The 21884-nt window shown below is 41.7% G+C and overlaps 1 gene segment (V, D, J or C); it reads left to right on the top strand.

Annotated features, from left to right (window-relative positions):
* Positions 1 to 6223: 6223 nt before the first annotated feature.
* Positions 6224 to 21884, top strand: part of LOC123462044 — an 81468-nt gene continuing 65807 nt past the window's right edge. Inside the window, 3 exon segments of the C gene segment in view lie at positions 6224 to 6269; positions 6354 to 6664; positions 13935 to 13946. Of these exon segments, the coding sequence occupies positions 6224 to 6269; positions 6354 to 6664; positions 13935 to 13946 (369 nt within the window).

The following is a 21884-nucleotide window of genomic DNA, read 5'->3' as shown; positions in this document are numbered from 1 at the left end:
TTGGGGGAAATTTTCTTCTATGATTTTGTTGAAGACACCTACTGTGCCTTTGGAGTAGAATTCTTCTCCTTCTACTATGCCCTGAATTCTAATATTTGATCTTTTCATAGTGTCCCGAATATCTTGAAATTCCCACTGATACTTTTCTATAAGTTTGTCTTTCTCTTTGTTGGCCTATATTAGATCTGCCACCTGGTCTTCTAGCTTAGATATTCTATCCTTTCCTTCATCCATTCTACTGGTGAGATTTTCTACAGAGTTTTTTAGTTCATTAACTGTGTTCTTCATTGCTAGTAATTCTGACTGGTTTTTCTTCATTATTTCTATTTCCTTATTTATGTCTTGTATTGCCTTCTTTATTTCATGAAATTGGTGTCCTGCATCTTCTTTAATTCCTTTGATTTCCTCTTTAAGTTCCTCTTTGACTCCTTTGATTTGTTCTCTGACTTCTTTGAACATATTTACAATCATTCTTTTGAAATCTTTCTCAGGCATTTCCTCCATCTCGTTCTCACTGGAGGTCATTTCTGATGCATTAATACTTTTAGGTGGATTTATATCATCTTGCTTTTTAGTGTTTCTTGTGTTATAATGTATATATTTTTGCATCTTGGATTAAGTTAATGCTTGTATTTTCTAGCTAGCTGGGTATTCTTAGCTGTATCAATTGGTTTGATGTTATATATTTTCAGGATAGGAGCTTGAGGTGTTAGATGTGGCTCTTAAGACTCTGAGAGTATCTACAAAGGTGCTCCTAGGGGTTGAGTTTCCCTGCTATGGGGGTTATCAAGTAGGCTGAGTGGAATAAAACACAGGTAGATTCTAAAAGTTAACTAAACACTGTACCCATTCAGTCAAAAACAGCCCCAAGTATGTATTCCAGAGTAGTTATTATAACAACCAGATCCTCTATCAATAGAGGTTATGATTTCTGGTCTGTTGAGGGATCCAAGTCAACTTGTGACCAAGTGACACCCTTCCCTGGTTCAAACCCAGTTACCTTGGATGAGTTTGGTGTCAGTCAAGTTGCTGCCTGGGTCATCGGGCTGCTGTTGTGATTTCTGGAGCTGAGCACTGGCTTTTCCTGCGGGGCAAGCCAAGCCTGGAAACTGTGGCTCTGCAGATCAGCTCCCCCACTGGGTCTGTCAGCAACTGAAGCTTCTGCTGCTGGGTCGGCTGTTGTTGCTGCTCCTGGGTCTGCTGCTGCTTGGGCCGCTGTTACCGGTGCCGGAGCTGCTGATGTTGCTGCCAAACTCTGCTCCTGCTTGAGTCCCGCTGTCGGCTCAGGTTGGTGTGGCCGGGTCCCGGGACCGCTGCTCTGTTTGCCGGAGCTGGGCTCAGGTGGTGGGGGAGGGGAGGGAGCCACAGCTGCTCCGGTTCTCTCGCTGTTCCACATGTTCTTCTACCTCACGGTCTGCTCCTCCTTTGCTCACTGCTGCTCTCCCTTCACATTTCCTGAGTTGCGGAGAGTGCAGTGTGAGGGGAAGCTCCCACACCTGGCTTTTCTTGCGGCTGGAGCCTAGCTTGGCGGCTTTCTAGTGCACCGCCACTGCCGCAGTTGGCAGAGCTGCCAGAGCCACTTTTGACTGCCTGTGCGGGCTCTGGATGCTCTGGATCTCTCCTACTTCTCCGCTGCTGCTTCAATTTCCTATACACCTCACTTTTTAGTAAAAGTGTGTATTTTGCTGAGTTTTTTTGGTCTTCCCCCCCCCCCAGGCTGCTTTGGCGTGGTACCTACGCCGCCATCTTAACCAGAAGTGGAAAGTATTTTTTAAGTGAAAGTCAGACATATACTGGGAAAACGACCTTTAACTACAGGTACATGGTAGCCAAGACCTGCTGAGGTGACTGCTGTGGGTTGAACATACGCAGAATGGGGAGGAGGAGAAGGTAGATGTAAATACCAGTTTTGCCTACATGATTCATTACAGAAACAAGAATATTAATGGTCATTATTGTTTCTTTTCTATTTTATAAGAATATATTTGGCAGGTATGGAGATTTTCCAGTGTGTAAAGTGGTTGGTGTGCAGTTGTAATGACCTGAATCTAGATCCATAAAATCCACATAAATCCAGATGCAGTAGGGGATGTGTGTTATCCCAATACTCCTACATCAAGATAGGAGAGGGAGACAGGAGAATCCTAGAAGCTGGCTGGTCAGCTAGCCTAGAGTATACAACTGTGAACAACAAGAGATATTGTCTGAAACAAGGTAGAAAGTTAGGACTGACACTCGTTGTTCTGTCACCTCCATACATGTGCCATGCCATGCACACTTCCATATGCACATATGAACACACAAACAAACACAGACACAAAGATAAAAAAGAGTATTTTCCCACCTAAGGAAATCATTGTGTTAACTAGGAAAATATTTTCTTTTTTTCCTTTGTGTGTCTTTACATAATGTTCATGTATTTGAGTGTGGGAGCTTGTTATATCTATCAGTATGTATGCACAGGGAGATAAGTGTGGGTAAAATCTATACAGAATGACAACCAAAAGCAAGGATAAAGAGATGAGTAAAAAGAAATTAGGTAAGGGCAAAAGGGCTCACACAACATGTAAACAGAATGGAGAGAATAGTGGGGAAAAGAGTAATAAAAGGAACGGAGAATGGGGAGAAAGAGGGACAAAAGTCACCTAAAACTAATTGTTTTTAAAAATTCCAGAATGGTTGATACCAAGATCTCTGTATACCAACACAAAAAATTAAATTAAAATAATAGGTGCATGCAAATATACATATATATTAAGTTCATGAGGTTGGTTTTAGATGTGTGCTCCAAGGAATTTAGAATCAACCTAGAAAAAACATCTCTAGTTGTATCTGTGAGAACATTCTGAGGGAAGACTTGCCTTCAATATGTGCAGCACCTTCCAACAGACCTGAGTAAGAAGCTCTGTTACCTGTCTTTGCCTCAGTCATAAGTGGTACATCTATTGCTGCTGCTGCTGCTGCTGCTACCACCACCACCACCATATACTGATATCAGAGCCCAGCTTCTTCAGCCTTCCTACATGGACTGAATACCAGTGACTCTGCAAGCAGCTTCCTGACCTCCAGTAGTGTTGTAGGGCTATTAAGACCTCCAATATCAGGGACTGAGTAGCTACACAGCTCTCTGTCACTCCAGTGTGCAGAATACCATTGTTGGACTACTAGACTACTAATGTATAAGCTGAGTTAGTGATTTTTTGTTATCATATATAAATGTATGCATACACATAACATATATATATTGCATACACAAAATATGAATATATATATTCTGTTTCTGTTTCTCTAACTCAAACAACTGAGTATTAAGAATACTGATAACTTCATTGAAAAGCAGGTTAAAAAGCATAACAGGCACTTATAAAGAAATATATGTGACGGGCTGGAGAGATGGCTTAGCGGTTAAGCGCTTGCCTGTGAAGCCTAAGGACCCCAGTTCGAGGCTCGGTTCCCCAGGTCCCATGTTAGCCAGATGCACAAGGGGCGCATGCGTCTGGAGTTCGTTTGCAGAGGCTGGAAGCCCTGGCGTGCCCATTCTCTCTCTCTCTCCCTCTATCTGCCTTTCTCTCTGTGTCTGTCTCTCTCAAATAAAAAAAATATATATATTAAAAAAATAAAGAAATATATGTGAAACACCAAAGCCATAGTGCAAATCTCAACATAACTAATTACCAAAGAAACAGAAGTTAAAGCCAAAACAAGAATGTACCTCACTGCCCATTCTCTACCCCCCTTCTGTCTCTTTCTTTCTCTATGTCTCAAGTAAGTAAATAAATGTAAAAAAAATAACATTCTTCCTTTAACCCAGTTCCAAAGGCCTATAAACTACATAGTGTAATAACAGTAATGGCCCCACTTCTTGGTACCCATTTCCTATATTTGTCAGTCTCTCGTGGCTAGGAAAAAACAGCTAACCAGAAGCACTTTAAGGAAGAAAGGGTATATTGCAACTTACTGTTCAAATTTACAGTCCCTAATGAAACAGAAGGAATGGCATGATCATAAAGCAGAGCTTGTTGCATTGTGTCCACAGTCAGGAGGCAGAGAGTGATAAAAGCTAATGATCAAATAGATTTCTCCTTGAATCTGGTTCATCAGCCCACACCTTAAAAGGTGCTTTCCACAGACAAGGTGAGTCTTCCAATCTCAAATGATCTAATAAAGATATATTCTATGCCATCAAAGGGCTAGGTGATTCTAGGTTCTACCAAGGAGATGACAACAAATATAAACCATCACAGGTGTCAAGCTGTCAGGTGGACTGGTAAAAGTTGTTTTAATTTTTTAATTTTTTTTAATTTTTTAAATTTTAGTTGCAAGAAGGCAGAGGGAGAGAAAGAGAGAGAGAGAGAGAAGATGGGCATGCCAGGGTTCTAGCCATTGCAACTAAACTCCAGATTCATGCTCCCCCATGTATCTGGCTTTACATGGGTACTGAGGAATCAAACTCAGGTTATCAGGCTTTGCAGGTAAACACTTACCACTGAGCATTAAAGTTGATTTTAATTGCCAACTAGAAGGAATTTAGAATCAACCTAGGAGTTGCATCTCTGGGTTTGTTGCTGAAAACATCTACAGAGAGGACTGAAGGGAAAACACCTTTTCCCCAAGTGGGTAGCACCTTCCAGCAGACAGTTCAGATTTTCAAAAGTGTAAGCACGAAGCAATGCTGCCTCCACATATTCGCTTCTTCCTGAGCAAGTGCATCTTCTGTCATTGCTCCTGTTACCCTCTGCTGACATCAGACTCCAAATTCTTTGCCTATACATGGATTAAATAGCAGTGACTCTCCAGAGAGCTTGCTGGACTCCAGCACTGGTTTCAGGCTAAGATATCAACTTCATGACCTGAGCAGCTACTGGTTTTCTGCCTCTTCAGTGTGAAGACAGCCATTGTTGGACTACTGAGTCAAATAAGCTGAAATAATAAAGTCTATGCTATATATAATCTATTGGAACTTTCCTCTAGTAGTAGTAGTAGCCAATTTCTAAGTTACATAAGGAACTAAAACAACTAAATATTATGAATAACTAATGACTTGGTTTAAAAAGAAGGTGAAAGATCCTAAGCATGACAGATATTTAAGAAGAAAAAGTTGTGGATCTGGGAGATGGTTCAATAATTCAGTAAATGTTTGCTTCACAAGCAGAAAAAGAAATCTGAATTTGGGTCCCAGAACCCATATAAAGCCAGATGCAGTAACAAACATTCATAATCCCAGCACTCCTACAGCAATTGGTAGACACAGGAAAATCCCAGGAAGTTCACCAGCCAGCTAGCTAGTGAACACAATGAGACCCTGACTCAAAGTATGTGTAAAGCAAAGCAAACATCCAAGGATTCTTCTGACCTCCACATACATACATCATGGCACATGTGTGTAACATACAAACACACAATCCCGCATATCACATTCAGTTTTAAAAAATATGTGAATCACCAAAGTTTTAACACAGATACCATTATTATTCACCAGGGAAGCAAAAATTGAAGCTAAAAAATGAGATATCATCTCACATTTGTTGGATATCATCAGGATGAAATATATGTTAAATTCTTTGAGTTGATGTAGTACAAGTTTCCATATGCATGAGTATTTATCACTGCTTTATAAATGTACAGAGTACCTGATATCAAAGCTAAATATGTTTGCTACAAATATAAATGTGCATCCATATTTTTCTGTAGAAACCACTAAAATGAAGCAAAATCACAAGCATTTCCATGACAATAAGGAGGTTCTTTCTACAAACCTCTCTGGGCATGTCTACCTGTGTCCCAGATCTACTCAAAGAGATGTGTCCAGCCCTGAGGAGCATGGGCCCAGAAACTGAGGATGACACATGCCAGAGATGAGCTCCTGTCCAGAACACAGCTATTTAAGAAACATTTTACCAAGGAGATGCCAGTATTGCATGCATGCATATTTGGTGCAAGTGCATAGAAATGAAATAAGGTAAAGGAACCTAAGCCTGGAGGCAGTCACATGAAGAGATGCATTTGGTTAAATTATGTGATTCTTACACTGTACTCTGAGCATAGTCGTCACTGTTGTGTGCAGCCTAAGAGCTCCCTATATAGCAGGAGGATATGCAAATACAGCATCTCCCTGCTCATGAAAACCAGGCCAACCCTGACCCTGCAACTCTGGCAGTGGAGCCAAGCCCTAGATCCCAGGTGTTCCCATTCTGTGATCAATACTGAGCACAGACCACTAACCATGGGAGTTGGGGCTCAGATGATTTTCCTTGTTGCACTTTTAAAAGGTAATTTGTGGAGAACAAAAGATAGATATTTGGTGTATGAGTGAGATAGAAAATTGGCATGTCTGACCAGGATTCTGTTTGCAGGAGTCCAGTGTGAAGTACGGCTGGTGGAGTCTGGCGGAGGCTTGGTGCAGCCTTCAGGGTCCCTGAAACTCTCCTGTGAAGCTTCTGGATTCACCTTCAGTAGCTATGGCATGAACTGGATCCGCCAGGCTCCAGAGAAGGGACTGGAGTGGGTAGCAACTATATGGTATGACGGAAGTCAGCAAAGGTACGCAAACTCAGTGAAGGGACGGTTCACCATCTCCAGAGACAATTCCAAGAATATGGTGTATCTGCAAATGAACAGTCTAAAAAACGAAGACACAGCCATGTATTACTGTGCAAAAGCCACAGTAAAAAATGTTATTGTGGACTCAGATGGAAAACTTCCTCTAGGATGCTCAGGACCAGCAGGGGGCAATCAGAACGCACAGAGTTCTGGGTTGCCCCAGAAGCAGGAGCAAAGGAGCATCAAGGGCTCTGTGTCTAGGCTGCATCTCCATATCGCAGAATGGATTTTCCCAGAAACCTTTCCACAAGGATGGTGTGTGCTAACATTTAAAATGCTTAGATGTAAAAATGTTCTATTTTCTTTTTTTAATATATACTTTATTTTTATTATTAGATATGGACATATTTTATATGTAAACATCATATGTTGGTAACATCCTTTCCCTCCTCTCTGCCCTTTTTCTGAAGAAACCTTTCTCATTGGGGATGCAGGTCAACTCCAAGGGGATTGTGGATCATGCATTATGGGGTCAAAGTCAGTTATGGGGGAGAGGCAATGTCTCTGCAAATTGTGCCAACTTGTGGCTCTAACAATCTTTCCGCCCCTTCTTCTGCAAGATTCCCTGAGCCATGCTGGGAGAATTTTAAGTCAACTTCAGTGATGGGCCGTTAGGAGCGTTTAGATGTCTGGTTTGGTAGGTGTTAAGTGTCCTCAGTATATTTTTCCATCACCCTTGTGCTGATATCAGCTTAACTAAGAGAGCAGCATTCTTGCTCATTTCCCCAATTCCTCTATGGTTTCAGCTGGGCTGGGGTGGAATGCCCTGGGTCATTTATCTCCTCAAGTCCAGTTCCCATCTGAAAAAGAAAAGCAGATTCTCCAATGGAGAGTGAAGTCACACCAGTTAAATGGGATAACCATTATTAATTTAGAGAGAAATATGAGTGTTTAGACACTTGTAGTGTAAGGTTAGTGGGAACTTGGCAATGGAAAGTAGAATCCTTATCTGGATATGTTTCTGACTTGTTTCCTAGTTCCAGATATGGTTTCCTTTCCACTGAGAAGATCTGTTAGCCAATCCAAGAGCAGATGGTTACCCACCATGAGTGTGTGCCACTATTGCACTTGTATGAGCATCATGTCAGGTTGTTTGCTTCTGAGTCACTTAGAGTTTGAGTTGCTTGGACAGATGTTGGCCACTTTCCCCTGGTAGCTCATGTAGTGCCTTCTAGCCCTAGACGGGCTAATTATCTGAGTATTGGCTCTCCTCTGGATTCCAATCAGGTCTCTTCATGGTCGTGCCAACAGCAATTGGTGTCTTCAGCAGTAGGGTCTTACCATGAATCTCTGGTGGGTAATCAAGTGCTCTGAAAGAAGTCTGTCTTGTTTGTTTTGGGAGCTCTAGTAGGTCTGTCTGATCAACAGCTCATTGTGGATATAGACCACATCCTGGTACAGGGAATTATAAGCCAGTGCCAAGGGAAAAGAAAAAAAGCAAAATCCAGAGAAGAAAGAGAAACAGGTAAAATTTTAGGTTAGGTTTCAACTCACTCTTTCCAGGTCCTTTTGATTCAGGTGCTCCCTCTAAGGTTTGCTTGAGGGTTCCACTTTTATCCTGATTTGCAGGCTATAGGATTATATGGTACCAATTCAATATGGGTTCAGATTTTGTTTCTTCCCTTTTTCTTCACACAAGTCCTGTCTTCCCTATTGTCCAAGTCTCAAGATGCTATTCAGTTATGTTAGCAACTTGAGCTGATCCAGGTTAGGAACTACAGATGAGTGAGATCATGCAATGATTGTGTTTCTGTGATTGTATGAGTTCACTTAAAAATGATCTCTTCCATGTTCCACCATTTTTCTACAAATTTCAATGTGTCATTTTTTTCTTACTGCTGAATAGAATTCCATTGTGTAGATATACCACGTCTTGGTTAGCCATTCATCCAATGATGGGCACCTGGGTTGATTCTAATTTTTAGCTGTTATGAATTAAGCAGCTATAAACATGGTTGAGCAAATATCTCTGAACAGAGATGTGGAGCTGTTAGGAGAATTTCCAGTAAGGGAATAACAGGGTCTGCTGGTAACTCTATACTCATCCTTTTCAGGAGTCTCCACATTGATTTCCACAGTGGTTATACCAGCTTGCATTCCCACCAATAGTGAATGAGGGTTCCTATTTCTCCACATCCTCACCAACATTTGTTTTCATTTGATTTTTTAATGTTTGCTATACTTACTGGCGTAAGATGGAATCTCATAGTTGTTTTAATTTGCATTTCCTTAATGGTTAGGGTTGTTGAACATTTTCTGAAGTGTGTTAACTATTTGTAATTCTTCTTCTGAGAACTACCTATTTAGTTCTCTGCCCCATGGACTGGGTTGTTTAATTTTTTGTTGTTTGCGGCGAACCCCCTGACCAGCAGGAGAAGAACGACCAGCAAACGAAGATCCTTCTTGATCACACTTTATTGGAGAGCCTCTTGGTTAACAGGAAAGCTGATGGCGAGGGGCCAGGGGTGCAGGAGTGTAGCTGCTTTTATAGGGCAGAATACTATGGGGCGCCTGCTGATTGGCTGCCATAGGCTCACCCACCCAAACAGGAGCCACGGGATAGGCTCAGGACAAGGTGCTGCCCAAATAAGGAATTGTTTACCTCAAGACTGGCAGGAAGCTAGCGCCATTTTGTAATGGCGTCTGCATTAGCCCCCTGCAGTGGAGTTGTTTACTTAAAGACTGGCAGGAAGCCAGCGCCATTTTGTAATGGCGTCTGCATTGGCTCCCTACAGATCCCCCTTTTTTATTAACTTATGGCATAGCTCAGAAAAATAGCCATCTTCCCGATCAGGTCCGCACCTCATGATGTGTTGACCGATCAAGGGAAGAAGTTCAACCTCCCCTTCCTCAGTGCAATGGGACAGGTCCCCTGAGAGTGCAAAGGCAGCGGTCAAACGAAAGCTACCAGATCCCTGCCCATCCTCGTGCAATGGGTACTCTGAGACCCTGAGGGTGCAAGGGCCAGGGGAGCTATTTGCCTTTTAAAGCTGACAGCCAAATTTGGGGGGAGGAACCACTTTCCAAGGCAGCAAGCGCTTGAGAAATGACCATCTTGTCTCTCTTGGTCTGGGTTCGCAGGTGGCAAATCAACCAGAGGCAAAGTACGCATCCTCCCAGGCAGCACACTAGGAACATTCCCATTCCTACCCCTTCCTTAAAATGACAGATAGCAGGAAGCATTGGTGTAATTACTAAAAGAGAAGTTACTAAGAACGAACAGAAACGGTGGATGAACACACACCGGCGCAGGGGCAAAGGAAGTATTCCTCCCACAGCCATGTCCAATGTCATTAACACCCCCAGATGTATTGAGGCGCTTCCAAGACGTCCCTTTATCTTGTGTTTTTTTCTCTTCCACTTGATTCTCCGTATGGAGGGTCCCAGGCACATTATTGCAAGCTACAAGTCCTCCTTGTAACAGTACAAAGGGTGTAAAGTCCGTGCAGCTGCCATTTTTCCCACACAAAATCCACTTTGAAAATGGAGTTGTAAAGAAGCGAGGGAAGACCGTGGCAGAATGGAGCACCGGCATAGGTTTGGGAAAGGTTGACAGAATACCCCAACGTGGCTCTCCTTCAATGGATTCCAGGCACAGGAGGAAGATTATCCACAAGACCTTCATCATCTCCTCCCTGATGGACATCACTGTCTCCTGGACCCTCCTCCGGAGATCGCTTGACTGTCCTCACCATCCGGGCTGGAACCCAATGAGGGGAATCCTGTTCCTGTGGAAAAACACAAACAGCTCCCCTGGATCTTATTACAACAAGATCCGGTCCTTTCCATTTATTATCTAAGACATCCTTCCACATCACCATCTCACTGGATGATTGAATCACATGTTGACTGTGCCTGTCAGCTGCAGATTTATTATTATTATTATCCAAGATTAAAAAATTAAGGGTAAAAAGGGCTAAAGACACTCTTTCCTTGGGAGTTGCATTTTCCGCTATACCCCCTTTTTGTTTAAATAAAAGAGCTTTTAGACTTTTATTGGCTCTTTTTATTATACCTTGACTTTGTGGGTTGTAAGGAAGGCCAGTGGTGTGAGCAACCTGTATTTGGGCACAGAAGGCTCAAAAGCCACCAGATGAGTACGCTGGGCCATTATCAGTTTTTAGGCGGTGTGGCTTTCCCCAAGCAGCCCAGGCCTCTAGGCAGTGAGTTTTGACATGAGAGACCTTCTCACCTGCCAATGGTGAGGCAAAAATAATACCTGAGTATGTGTCCACTGAGACATGTAGGTATTTTATTTTCCCAAACTCTGGAAGATGTGTTACATCCATTTGCCAAAGGTCTCCAGGACGTAGGCCCCGGGGGTTAACACCCACATGTGGGGAGGGTAGAAAGGTGACACAAGACTGACAAGATTTTACAATGTCTCGTGCTTCATTTCTAGAAATAGAAAATTTCTTTCTCAAGGTGTTTGTAGGAACATGATATAGTCTATGGAATTCAGTAGCTGAAGCTTTTGTATCTTCCAGAGAAATCATGGTGAGCCTAGTGGCCAGGTCCACGAGATCATTAGCCTGTGATAAGGGGCCAGGCAGTAGTGAATGCGCCCAAATATGAGTTACAAAAAAAGGGCAAGTTCGCTGCAAAATTAAAGACTGAAGTTGTAAAAGAATATTAGACATTAGACTAGCAGAGTGAACCGAAGCGGCAATCTCTAGGCCAGCAACCGCATTAGCTACATATAGGGAATCCGTGAACAAGTTAAAAGAAGTAGAGAATGTCTGAAAGACCTCCAAAATAATTAGGCATTTAACAATTTGAGGGGAATCAGGTCTAAACATTCTTACAATAGGCTCTGAGCCCTGTACCAAGTAGGCCCCACGACCAGACTTTGAACCATCAGTAAAGATGGCAGGGGCTGATGTAATAGGCTCTTGAACAGTGATTTTAGGAAAATACACCAAATTATTTTTAACAAAAGACAAAATAGGGCTCTTTGGATAATGATTATCTATGACATTTGGGAAAGCACACATGAGAATGCTCCAATCATCCACAGTGCCAGACAAAACTTCTACCTGTTCCTTAGTATAGGGGATGATGAGTTTGTCAGGCAGCTTTGCAAAGTGTAATAAACAATACTTAAGCACCAAACAAGCCTGTCGGGCTACCAGCTGTGGAAAATATTGGAGAGTGCAGGCTCCCAAGGAGTTTTTTTTTCTTTTTTTTTTTTTCTTTCTCTTGAAGCCATAATAGAAGTCCCTCCTAGCGGAGGCCAGCCACGACCAGGTTTTTGTTTTAATGAAGCGGCATGTGTCCCCAGGGGAGTTATAGGGTGGGGGTGCGGAAGGCTCTATCGACTGTAAAGGACCACACACTTGGCCTTGAGGCCCCTTTGTTAGCAGAGGGCGCCTAGGTGGGGACCAATATTGTTCCCTTTTATAACAGGCGGTGGCCTCCTTTTGTCTTTCCTCTTCCCCTTTAAATAATTTTTCTTCTTCCTCCTCTGTAGAATCGGAGCTAGCCTCCTTATCTGTGTTAAGTACATTTAAATGTGTAAGCTCCTCAATGGGAGGATAAAGCCTATTAAAGGCTCCTTTTTCCCCCTCAGGGGGGGGGCAATTATAGATTTCACCTGTTTCTCTGAGCTCATCTTGTAAACTTTTTTATTTGTTTAATCCCTTCTTTTTTATTTTTTTTCTTTTTCTAGGCCTAGTTTTTGACTCCCCCTTTGAATCTGACTCAGAAAGGCTATCCTGATGTCTTGCGAGAATTTCTCATCCCCTTCTAATAAGTTCCATGTGGTTTTCTTGAGAATTGCCCATGTTACGCTCACAGCAAACGACAAGGACAATAAACCACACAGGAATGAAAATAAGAAGGATCAGGTAGGGATCTAAGTGAAAAAACATTATGACTGGGGATGACTTACTGACGTCTTCCTTACCGACGTCTTCCTCTCCATGTGTCAAGTTCTGGATCCTCTTCGGCCCCTCGCCTGGTGACCACAAAGCACCCTGCGTCCCGGGTTTCGGCACCACTTTGCGGCGAACCCCCTGACCAGCAGGAGAAGAACGACCAGCAAACGAAGATCCTTCTTGATCACACTTTATTGGAGAGCCTCTTGGTTAACAGGAAAGCTGATGGCGAGGGGCCAGGGGTGCAGGAATGTAGCTGCTTTTATAGGGCAGAATACTATGGGGCGCCTGCTGATTGGCTGCCATAGGCTCACCCACCCAAACAGGAGCCACGGGATAGGCTCAGGACAAGGTGCTGCCCAAATAAGGAATTGTTTACCTCAAGACTGGCAGGAAGCTAGCGCCATTTTGTAATGGCGTCTGCATTAGCCCCCTGCAGTGGAGTTGTTTACTTAAAGACTGGCAGGAAGCCAGCGCCATTTTGTAATGGCCTCTGCATTGGCTCCCTACAGTTGTTTAGCTTTTATAGTTCTTTGTAGATTTTAGATATTAGGCTTCTGTTAGCAGTATTGCTGGCAAAGATTTTTCTCCCATTCAGTAGGTAATCTATTGCCTCTGCTTATTGTATATTTGTCTGTGCAAAAGCTTTTTAGCTTCATGAGATCCCATTGGTTGAGTGCTTATTTAATTTCCTTGGCTACTAGAGTTTTATTCAGGAAGCCTTTTCCCAATCCTACATCAGGGAGCATGCTTCCTTTTTTTTTTTTTTTTTCTTCTAGGACTTTCATGTCTTAAATTGAAGTCCTTAATCCATTTGGACTTGATTTTTGTGTACAGTGAAATGAGTGGGTCTAATTTCATTTCTGTACACATAGTCATCCAATTTGTCCAACACCATTTGGTGAAGATGCTGTCTTTTCTCCAGCCTACATTATTGGCACCTTTGTCAAAGATGAAGCAGCTGTAGTTGCTTGCTCTAAAATCTGGGTCTTCAATTCTGTCCCATGGGTCTATGTTCCTGTGGTTTTTTGTTTTGTTTTGTTTTGTGTTTTTTTTTTTAATTTATTTGAGAGCGACAGACACAGAGAGAAAGACAGATAGAGGGAGAGAGAGAGAATGGGCGCGCCAGGGCTTCCAGCCTCTGCAAACGAACTCCAGACGCGTGTGCCCCCTTGTGCATCTGGCTAACGTGGGACCTGGGGAACCGAGCCTCGAACCGGGGTCCTTAGGCTTCACAGGCAAGCGCTTAACCACTAAGCCATCTATCTCTCCAGCCCTATGTTCCTGTTTTTATGCAAGTACCATGCTGTTTTTGTGACTATGGCTTTGTAATACAGCTTTTGATCAGGTATGGTGATACCATCAGAGGTGTTTCTTTTGCTAATGATATGTTTGGATATCCTAGTACTTCTGCCATTCCATATGAATTTTGAGATCATTTTTTCCGTCTCAGTGAAGAATGATGCTGGTATTTTTATTGGTATTGTGTTAAATCTGTATATTCCTTTTGGTAGAATGGTCACTTTCACAATATTAATTCTACTTATCCAGGAACATGGGAGGTTCTTCCATCTTCTTAAATCCTCCTCTATTTGTTTTGTGAGTGTTTTTATGTTTTCATTATATAGTTCTTTCACATCCTTTGTTAGTGTTATTCCAAGGTATTTAATTTTTCAGTGTTATTGGAAATGGGACAGTCTCACTGACTTATTTCTCTGTATATTTGTCCTTTGCATATAGAAAAGCTACTGATTTATGTGCATTGATTTTGTATCCTGCCACTTTGCTGAAGTAATTTATCACCTTTAGAAGTTCTGGGATGAAGATTTTTGTATCACTTATATATAGGATCATGTCATCTGCAAATAGGGCTAACTTAACTTCTCCCTTTCCAATTTGAATCCCTTTTATTTCTTCCTCCTGTCTTGTGGTGTGGGCTACTACTTCTAGTACTATGTTGAGGAGCAGTAGTGAGAGTAGGCACCCCTGTCTTGTTCCCGATCTCAGTGGGAACTCCTTGAGTTTTCCCCAATTAATAATTATTTGGGCTTTAGGAAATTTATATATAACCTTTATTATGTTGAGCTATAATCCCTCCATGCCTATTCTTTCCAGTGTTTTGATCATGAAGTGGTGTTGTATTTTGTCAAAGGCCTTCTCTGCATCAATTTAGGTGATCATGTGGTTCTTATGGTTCAGCTTATTTATGTGGTATATTACATTGACCAATTTCTGTATGTTAAACTATCCCTGCATCCCTGGGATGAAGCCTACTTAATCAAGGTGGATAATGCTTTTGATGTGTTATGGAGTTATGTTTGCAAGGATTTTGTTCAGGATCTTTGCATCTAAGTTCATTAGGGATATAGGCCTATAATTTTCTTTCCTTGATGTATCTCTGTCTGGTTTTGGTATTTGGGTGATGCTGGCTTGATAAAAGGAGTCAGGAAAAAATCTCTGGTCTCTGATTATGTAGAATAGTTTGAGAAAAATTGGTTTCAGTTCTTCTTTGAAGGTTTGATAGAATTCAACTGAGAAGCCATCCAGTCCTGGACTTTTCTTTTGGGGGAGGTTTTTTTTAACCTTTTCAATGTCCATGGATATGATAGATTTGTTTAGAAGATTAGTATATTCTGAGTTTAGTTTGGGTATGTGGTATGTGTCTAGGAATTCATCAATTTCTTCCAGATTAATTTGTGGAATAGAGGTTTTGGAAGTATGCCCTGGTGATTCTTCCAATTTCATTGATGTCTGTAGTGATCTCTCCTTTTTCATTTCTGATTTTGTCAATTTGAGACTTCTCTTTTTTGTGCTTGATCACTTTGGCCAGGGATTTGTCAATCAAGTTTACTCTTTTTTGAAGAACCAGCTCTTTGTTTCATTGATTTTTTAAATTGTTTTCCTAGTTTCCAATTCATTAGTTTCTTCTCTAATCTTCATTATTTCTTACCATCTGGTGCTCTTTGGTTTGGATATTTCTTGTTAATCAACCAGTTGTTGAGGTCTTTCATTTCTTGACTTACCTTCAATCTATTCATATCTCTTGGAGGGTTCTAACTTTTTCTTCCATCAAGTTAAGCCTACTGTCTAAAGCTGAAAACTCTAGGAGATGATTTTGTTCAATTTCATTGATACAATTTTTGGTTATTTTATAGTTTGCTTCAAGATTAGCGAATTTGTTTTACCAGGATCTCATTGGTTGTTGTGTTTTCATTTTGGGAATGAATTCCTATTGATGTGACTATGATTTCATTGGAGGCTTCCATTCTAGGATTAGTCATCCTTGGTGGAGATCTCTCAGTTTTCTGACTTTTCTTGACTTTTTTGCATTGTTGTATACCCATTTTAGAAAGACTCTTTTATTGAGGAGGAAGCAAGTTTGTGTCCTTTGGCCAGCTTACTCTCTGACACAGGTGAACAAAGATGTTGGTACTTAGTGTCCAGCCAAGATACCAGAGCAAAAGACCTGATTCCACAGCTCACACAGGAGTCAGGCCTCGCTGAGCAAGGCACAATGGGACCTACCAGGATTAGGGGACTAGGAGGAGTAAGGGAATAGGAGTCTGGCCTACTTTGTGCTGAGCCCTTCAGAACATGGACCAGTGCAGGCAAACTAGACTGGGGAGGTGGGAGGAGCCCACACACTGACCGTGCAGGGAACTCAGACCTGGGCTGTGGGAGGGGATCAGAAATGGGTCCAGTCTACTCACTCCAGACCACCGTGCCTGTCCACACACTGACTCTGCAGGGAACTCAGACTTGGGTGGTGGGAGGGGGAAAAATATGGGTCCGACTTACTTACTCTAGACCACCACCACACCCGCCCACACACTGACTGTGCAGGGAACTCAGACCCAGGCTGTGGGAGGGGACCAGAGATGGGTCCAGCCTATTCACTCTAGACCACTGCACCTGCCCTTACACTGACCACTGCAGAGATCAAAAGGGCTCTTGATGTGTAAATTATCCAGCCACTGTATTTGTCTGTGAACCCCTTCCCTATTTCATGCCTACTATCAGACTAGACAGATATATGTGTCCTACCTCTTCTCAAATAGGTGCATTTATTACCCAGAGATCAACCACTATCCATACAGGCCTATGACCTAGTCATAGAGAAACCTGCCCCATTCTGATTCCCCTTCTGATAAGATTGGGCATTGCTTTAGGGGCTAGAAACCTTACCTCCTCTAAAATTATGGAGAATTCAACCGATATTTCAAAGAGAACCTCAAGCAAGTGTCTACTTCACTGCTAGTCCTTCAGAGCCAGCTTGATTCTCATGCCACTATGGTTCTTCAAAATGGGATAGGATTATATCTTCTTACTGCTGAAAAGAGGAGACTGCATGTATCTACATGAATATAGCTTTTATGTAAACCATCAGCGTAGTCAGAGACATGGACAGACATACAGATGAGCAGAATGTTAAAAGAAGACAGGGGCTGACAGATTCAAGGAATTCCTGGAACAATGTATGGAATTGTGAGTCCTGGCTCCTCCCACTAATGGGCCACTCCTCATGATCTGCTTGGTCCTCTTATTCTGATACTAAGTTGTCTCATAAAGTTTGTCTCTACCTGCATAGAGGCCCTCAAACTTCAAATGATAGTGTATCAATCCCTGGGCCCAGACGATCCAGAAACTGATGCCTCAAATAATTAAAATGGCATCAAAAGGGGAGAATGTGATAGAAGAAAACTAAGTAGGCATTTTCAAGCTGGAAAATGACTCAGATGGTGCTTTAAAGTTCTTTTCCCCTTGTTCTGACAAGCCGTTCCACACTCCCCAGGGCCACATCCTGTCTTAGAGCTTCTATTGTACAAGTCCATACTACAGATAGCATGATGCAGGGACTTACCCCTGTCTGTGCAGCTGCATCCTGCTTACAGTGTGTTATCTAGGTAGCACAGCCACAGGCTGACTCCCCTAATTGTCTCCCTCTCCATGTCTGCAACTTGCTTAGCACCGAAGAATTTCCTGCATGTTTTCCTAGTCCTGTAGCTTAAAAACCTGAAGCCACCAATAGTATAAAAGAACTTAAGGTGATGTCATACTGCCCATCAACCTATGTAAAAACACAAGCCCATCACAACTTGGAGTTGGAAGAATTTGAAGCACTAGCTCTCCTCAATCCATGCATAATAAATTTAAATTCTCCATCCTCTCCAAATGGTGCTATGTTTTCTCACTGACCTGAGGCTCAAACACAAATTTCTGCAACATCATAAAGTCATTTCCAATGCTCAGATAGTACTGACATTTCTTTTTATTTTTCTTCAAGAAAGCATTTTTTTTTCTCAGATTGTCTTCAAAAAAGAGTTTGTTTTCTTTCAGACTAACACCTTCACCCAATATTCATTAATTATGTATCATAAATAAGATATACCAGGGGAGAAATGAGAGCAGATCTCCTAGTCAAGAAAGACTGCCTCATATTCTCTCCTACCTAGTTATCTTTTCTCTAGCACTATTCATCTTCTATGATTCTAAAGAGAATAATAAAATGCAGTTCACTAATTAGGGAGGGATTTTAAATTTTGATTTGAATTGTGTGAACTTCTGACATTTCAGTTTATATATAAAAGACAACCATGGCATTACTGGAGCCTTGAGTAAGCTCATTGGTGAACAAATACACCAGAACAAAGATATGACATTCCTTTTTTAAGGGCTGTTCCTGGCCCTGCTGGATTCAAAATAAACAACATCACTTTTGATACTCAGAGTCTTTAAGTCCCTTCATTAAGATATGATAAGAGCCCTTTCAGAACCAAAGGAGAGCTTTGGGTCTGTTTGCAGGGCACTTAGCAGCCATATAGTTTGGAATGTGGCAACTGTAGGAATATTAGGAATATTTACATGTTACCACACCATAAAGTTTAAGATGTGCTCTATACCTTGGAATGTTCACATAGCACTACCCAGTAGTGGAGGATAACAAATTAGAACATGAGTAACACCCTATTTGGAAGACAAACAGACTAAGGTGTATATAAGGCAATATCTAACTACACTATGGAGATGAATCTGCTGGACCCATTTAAGCTTACTAATAAACATTGCCTCCTATAAGTCTCAAGAATCCTGCCTATTGGGAACCCTGTAACAAAGAAAGTGGGTATTTCCAACACATGTCAGAGTTCAGGGCTCTTGGTGGCTCTCTGGAACATTTTAGCTGTCTCCTTGCTACTTCTGCTGCTGCCAGTGCTAGAAACACCAGGTCCCATCAACTCTTGGTGCAGCCATTTTAGCCAACTCCACTTGCAATTAAAAAAAAAAAAAAAAAAAAAAAAAAAAAAAAAAAAACACCAAGCTGGGTGTGGTGGCACACACTTTTAATCCCAGCATTCTGGAGGCAGAGGTATGAGGATTGCTGTGAGTTCAAGGCCACCCTGAGACTCCATAGTGAATTCCAGGTCAGCTTGGGCTAGAGTGAAACCCTACCTTGAAAAAAAAAAGGTATACCAAAAGGGGGCTGAGAAGATGGCTCTATGGATAAAAACTGTGCTGCACAACTCTGAGTACTTGAATTCAGGTCCCTGGGTCCCATGTAAAAGCCAGAAGCTCTGGTGGGCTTCCATAATCCTAGTGGACCTACAGTGAATGAGAAGGGAAACAGAGACAGCAGAATTTATTGGAAGCTGAAACACAGAATTGTAAACAACAATCTTGTCTTTTCCCTCCAGGCATAAGATAATGGCATCTTGAAGTAAAGAATTCTTTGGTCAAGTAGCCAAGGCAACTTTGGAGCAGAACAATACAGTGCCAAGGTATTAGAGCTATATTGACACTCCATAGTAGAGGGAGGAGGGAAAGGCCACAAGACCCTCACCTGGGATTCCTGTGATTGATCCCTCCTGGCCTCTGTGTAGCTACAAGTCATCTTGGGGAAAACAAAATTATATAGGAAGTATAAGGTTAAATAGAAGGGGGACTTGATACAGCTTTCACAAGATGACCATCCTGAATGGAGTTGGACTTTACAATGATGCAGTTCCTGGTGAGTCACCCACACTTCTATAAGTAACTCCTCACTTGTGTTCTATAAGTAACTCCAATAAACTCATTGGCTCACCAAGTTGGACTTTGGTGAAACCTTGCTTTGGTTTGTCATCTGAGTCCTATCTGAGATGAATAGACCTGTGTTTATATCTCTCCAGGAAAAAGATTTCACACAACAATGAGAACCTTGCTTCAAACAAGGTGGAAAGCAAGAACCAACTGGAAAGTTGTTCTCTGACTTCCACACATGGGGCATGGTAACCACACACCTACAGTTACACACATGGACAAATCCATGTCTAATAAATGATAATAATAACTATTTTAAAAGAAGATATAAATAAGATCATTTGGGACAAACTTTTATTGACACTAATGTTGGATACGGAGTGGCACTAAATGGAAAGGAAGCCCCCAGAGTAACTTGACAAGATTGAGAAAAAGTTTGTTTAAATAGGTATAAAAGAGTCACAGTACTCTTGGGCTCAAATCGTAATTCCATTAATCAAATAATAGTCTGGCATATGCATTATTTCTACTTCCACCAGTAACAAACCTTACACTGAGTCTCCTATTAGTATGGCCTCCTTTTTCTATCCATAGAAAGTCACTAGAGGAGGTGCTTATTCCTCTTCCCTACATTTGAAGGACTACTATTACAAGGTCCCCAACAGTCAGGGTAGAGAATTCTCTGGAACAGCTGCAAGTAGGGTCATCCAGAAGTCACCAAGATTCATCCTGGCTACACACACACATGGCTGGTCATCATATGTTCTCCATAACACTGGCTGCCACAGATGCTATGTACACAGATGTGGGATTCCAGAGCAATTACACACATCACCTCAGAAGAGACAGAAGAAGAGTCTTCTCTTGCTATTCTGGGCCTAGCTTGGCTCTGTGATACAACAGGGTTGGACTATACCAGAGGAAACTGGCAGCCAATCCCCCATGTTTTCTGGGCTTCTACTATGAGTCAACACAACTCTGTAGGTAAACTCAGCTTTGCTGCAAAACATCTGAGCATTTCAAAAAAAAAATCCCAAAGTGAACTGAACATTGTCTAAAACAACTCTTTCTCTGTGGTAGAACACAGGCCAGCCAGTACTAATGCATCTCCACTTCTGTTTGCCTTTATCAACCTTAAATGAGCAATATATCCAGGCTGTCATTTCAACTCATCCTCTTTTAGCAGGAAGTGAAATTTCAGGAACCCAGGAATCAAGTGCTCTAAGATGGCTCTTTGGGGATGTCTGGGCTGGCAGCAGCAGCAGAAGTCCTTGTCTGCCTCCAGATGAGCTGCTTCTGTAGCCCCTTAACTAAAAGGACTCCAGATCATCACAGCTATCATTAGGGAAGTCAAGTACCATGCAGCAAGTCTGGAATGCCGAGACTGGGGCTGGTGAAGTCACCAAAGTTCTGATATTCCCAAGTTATCTGCATAACAACTCAATATTTCTCTGTGTGGTGGGATCATTGAACAACCTTCTGAAATTCCTGAGTAAATTTCTCATTTTGTATTAGAGCTGGGCTGGAGAGTTGAGACTATGTTTATCCCTTACCACTTTCTCTGAACTGCTGGGTGACAAAGTAGACGGTATTAGAAATTTTAGAATGATTCTTTTGTAGGGTCTCCTGGGTTCAAACCTTATTCATTGTCACATTCAAAATATATTGACACACAAACTGAACACATCATGGAATTTATAATCAAAGGGAGAATGAACTTTTAAAATTGTGCCATCTGCTATAAAGAGTCTATTTCTTATGAGAGAGAGAACAAGTGAGAGAGAGAGAGAGAGAGAGAGAGAGAGAATTGGCCTGCCAGGACCTCCAGCCACTGAAATCAAACTCCAGATGCATGCACCATCTTGACACATGTGCAGCCTTGCACACTTGCATCACCTTGTATGTCTGGCTTACATGTGATCTAAAGAATCACATATGGATCCTTAAGCTTCACAGGCAAGCACCTAAACCACTAGACCATCTCTTCAGCCCTCTAAAGAATCTAAAAGTGTATACTTTATGAATTTTGCAGTTTTTGTAGAGACTTCAGAAAGCAGGGCTTGAGAGATTTCTCAGTAGTTAAGGTACTTGCCTGCAATGCCTAAAAACCCAAGTTTGGTTACTAGTACCCATGTAAATCAAGATGCACAAAGTGGTACATGCATCTGGAGTTCATTTGAAGTGATGGCTAAAGGCTCTGGCACACTTATTCTCTCTTTCTCTCTCATTCTCTCTCTGTGTGTGTGTCTTTGAAAATAAATAAACACTTTTTATTTTTTATTTATTTATTTACTTGAGAGAGAGAGGAAGACACATCATATATATATATGTATATATGTATATATGTATATATATATATATATATATATATATATATATATATATATATATATA

The sequence above is a fragment of the Jaculus jaculus genome, chromosome 7 (genome assembly GCF_020740685.1).
Source record: "Jaculus jaculus isolate mJacJac1 chromosome 7, mJacJac1.mat.Y.cur, whole genome shotgun sequence".
NCBI classification, from domain to species: Eukaryota; Metazoa; Chordata; class Mammalia; order Rodentia; family Dipodidae; genus Jaculus; species Jaculus jaculus.
Note: the sequence above shows the minus strand (reverse complement) of the source record. Positions and strands in the feature narration are given on the sequence as shown.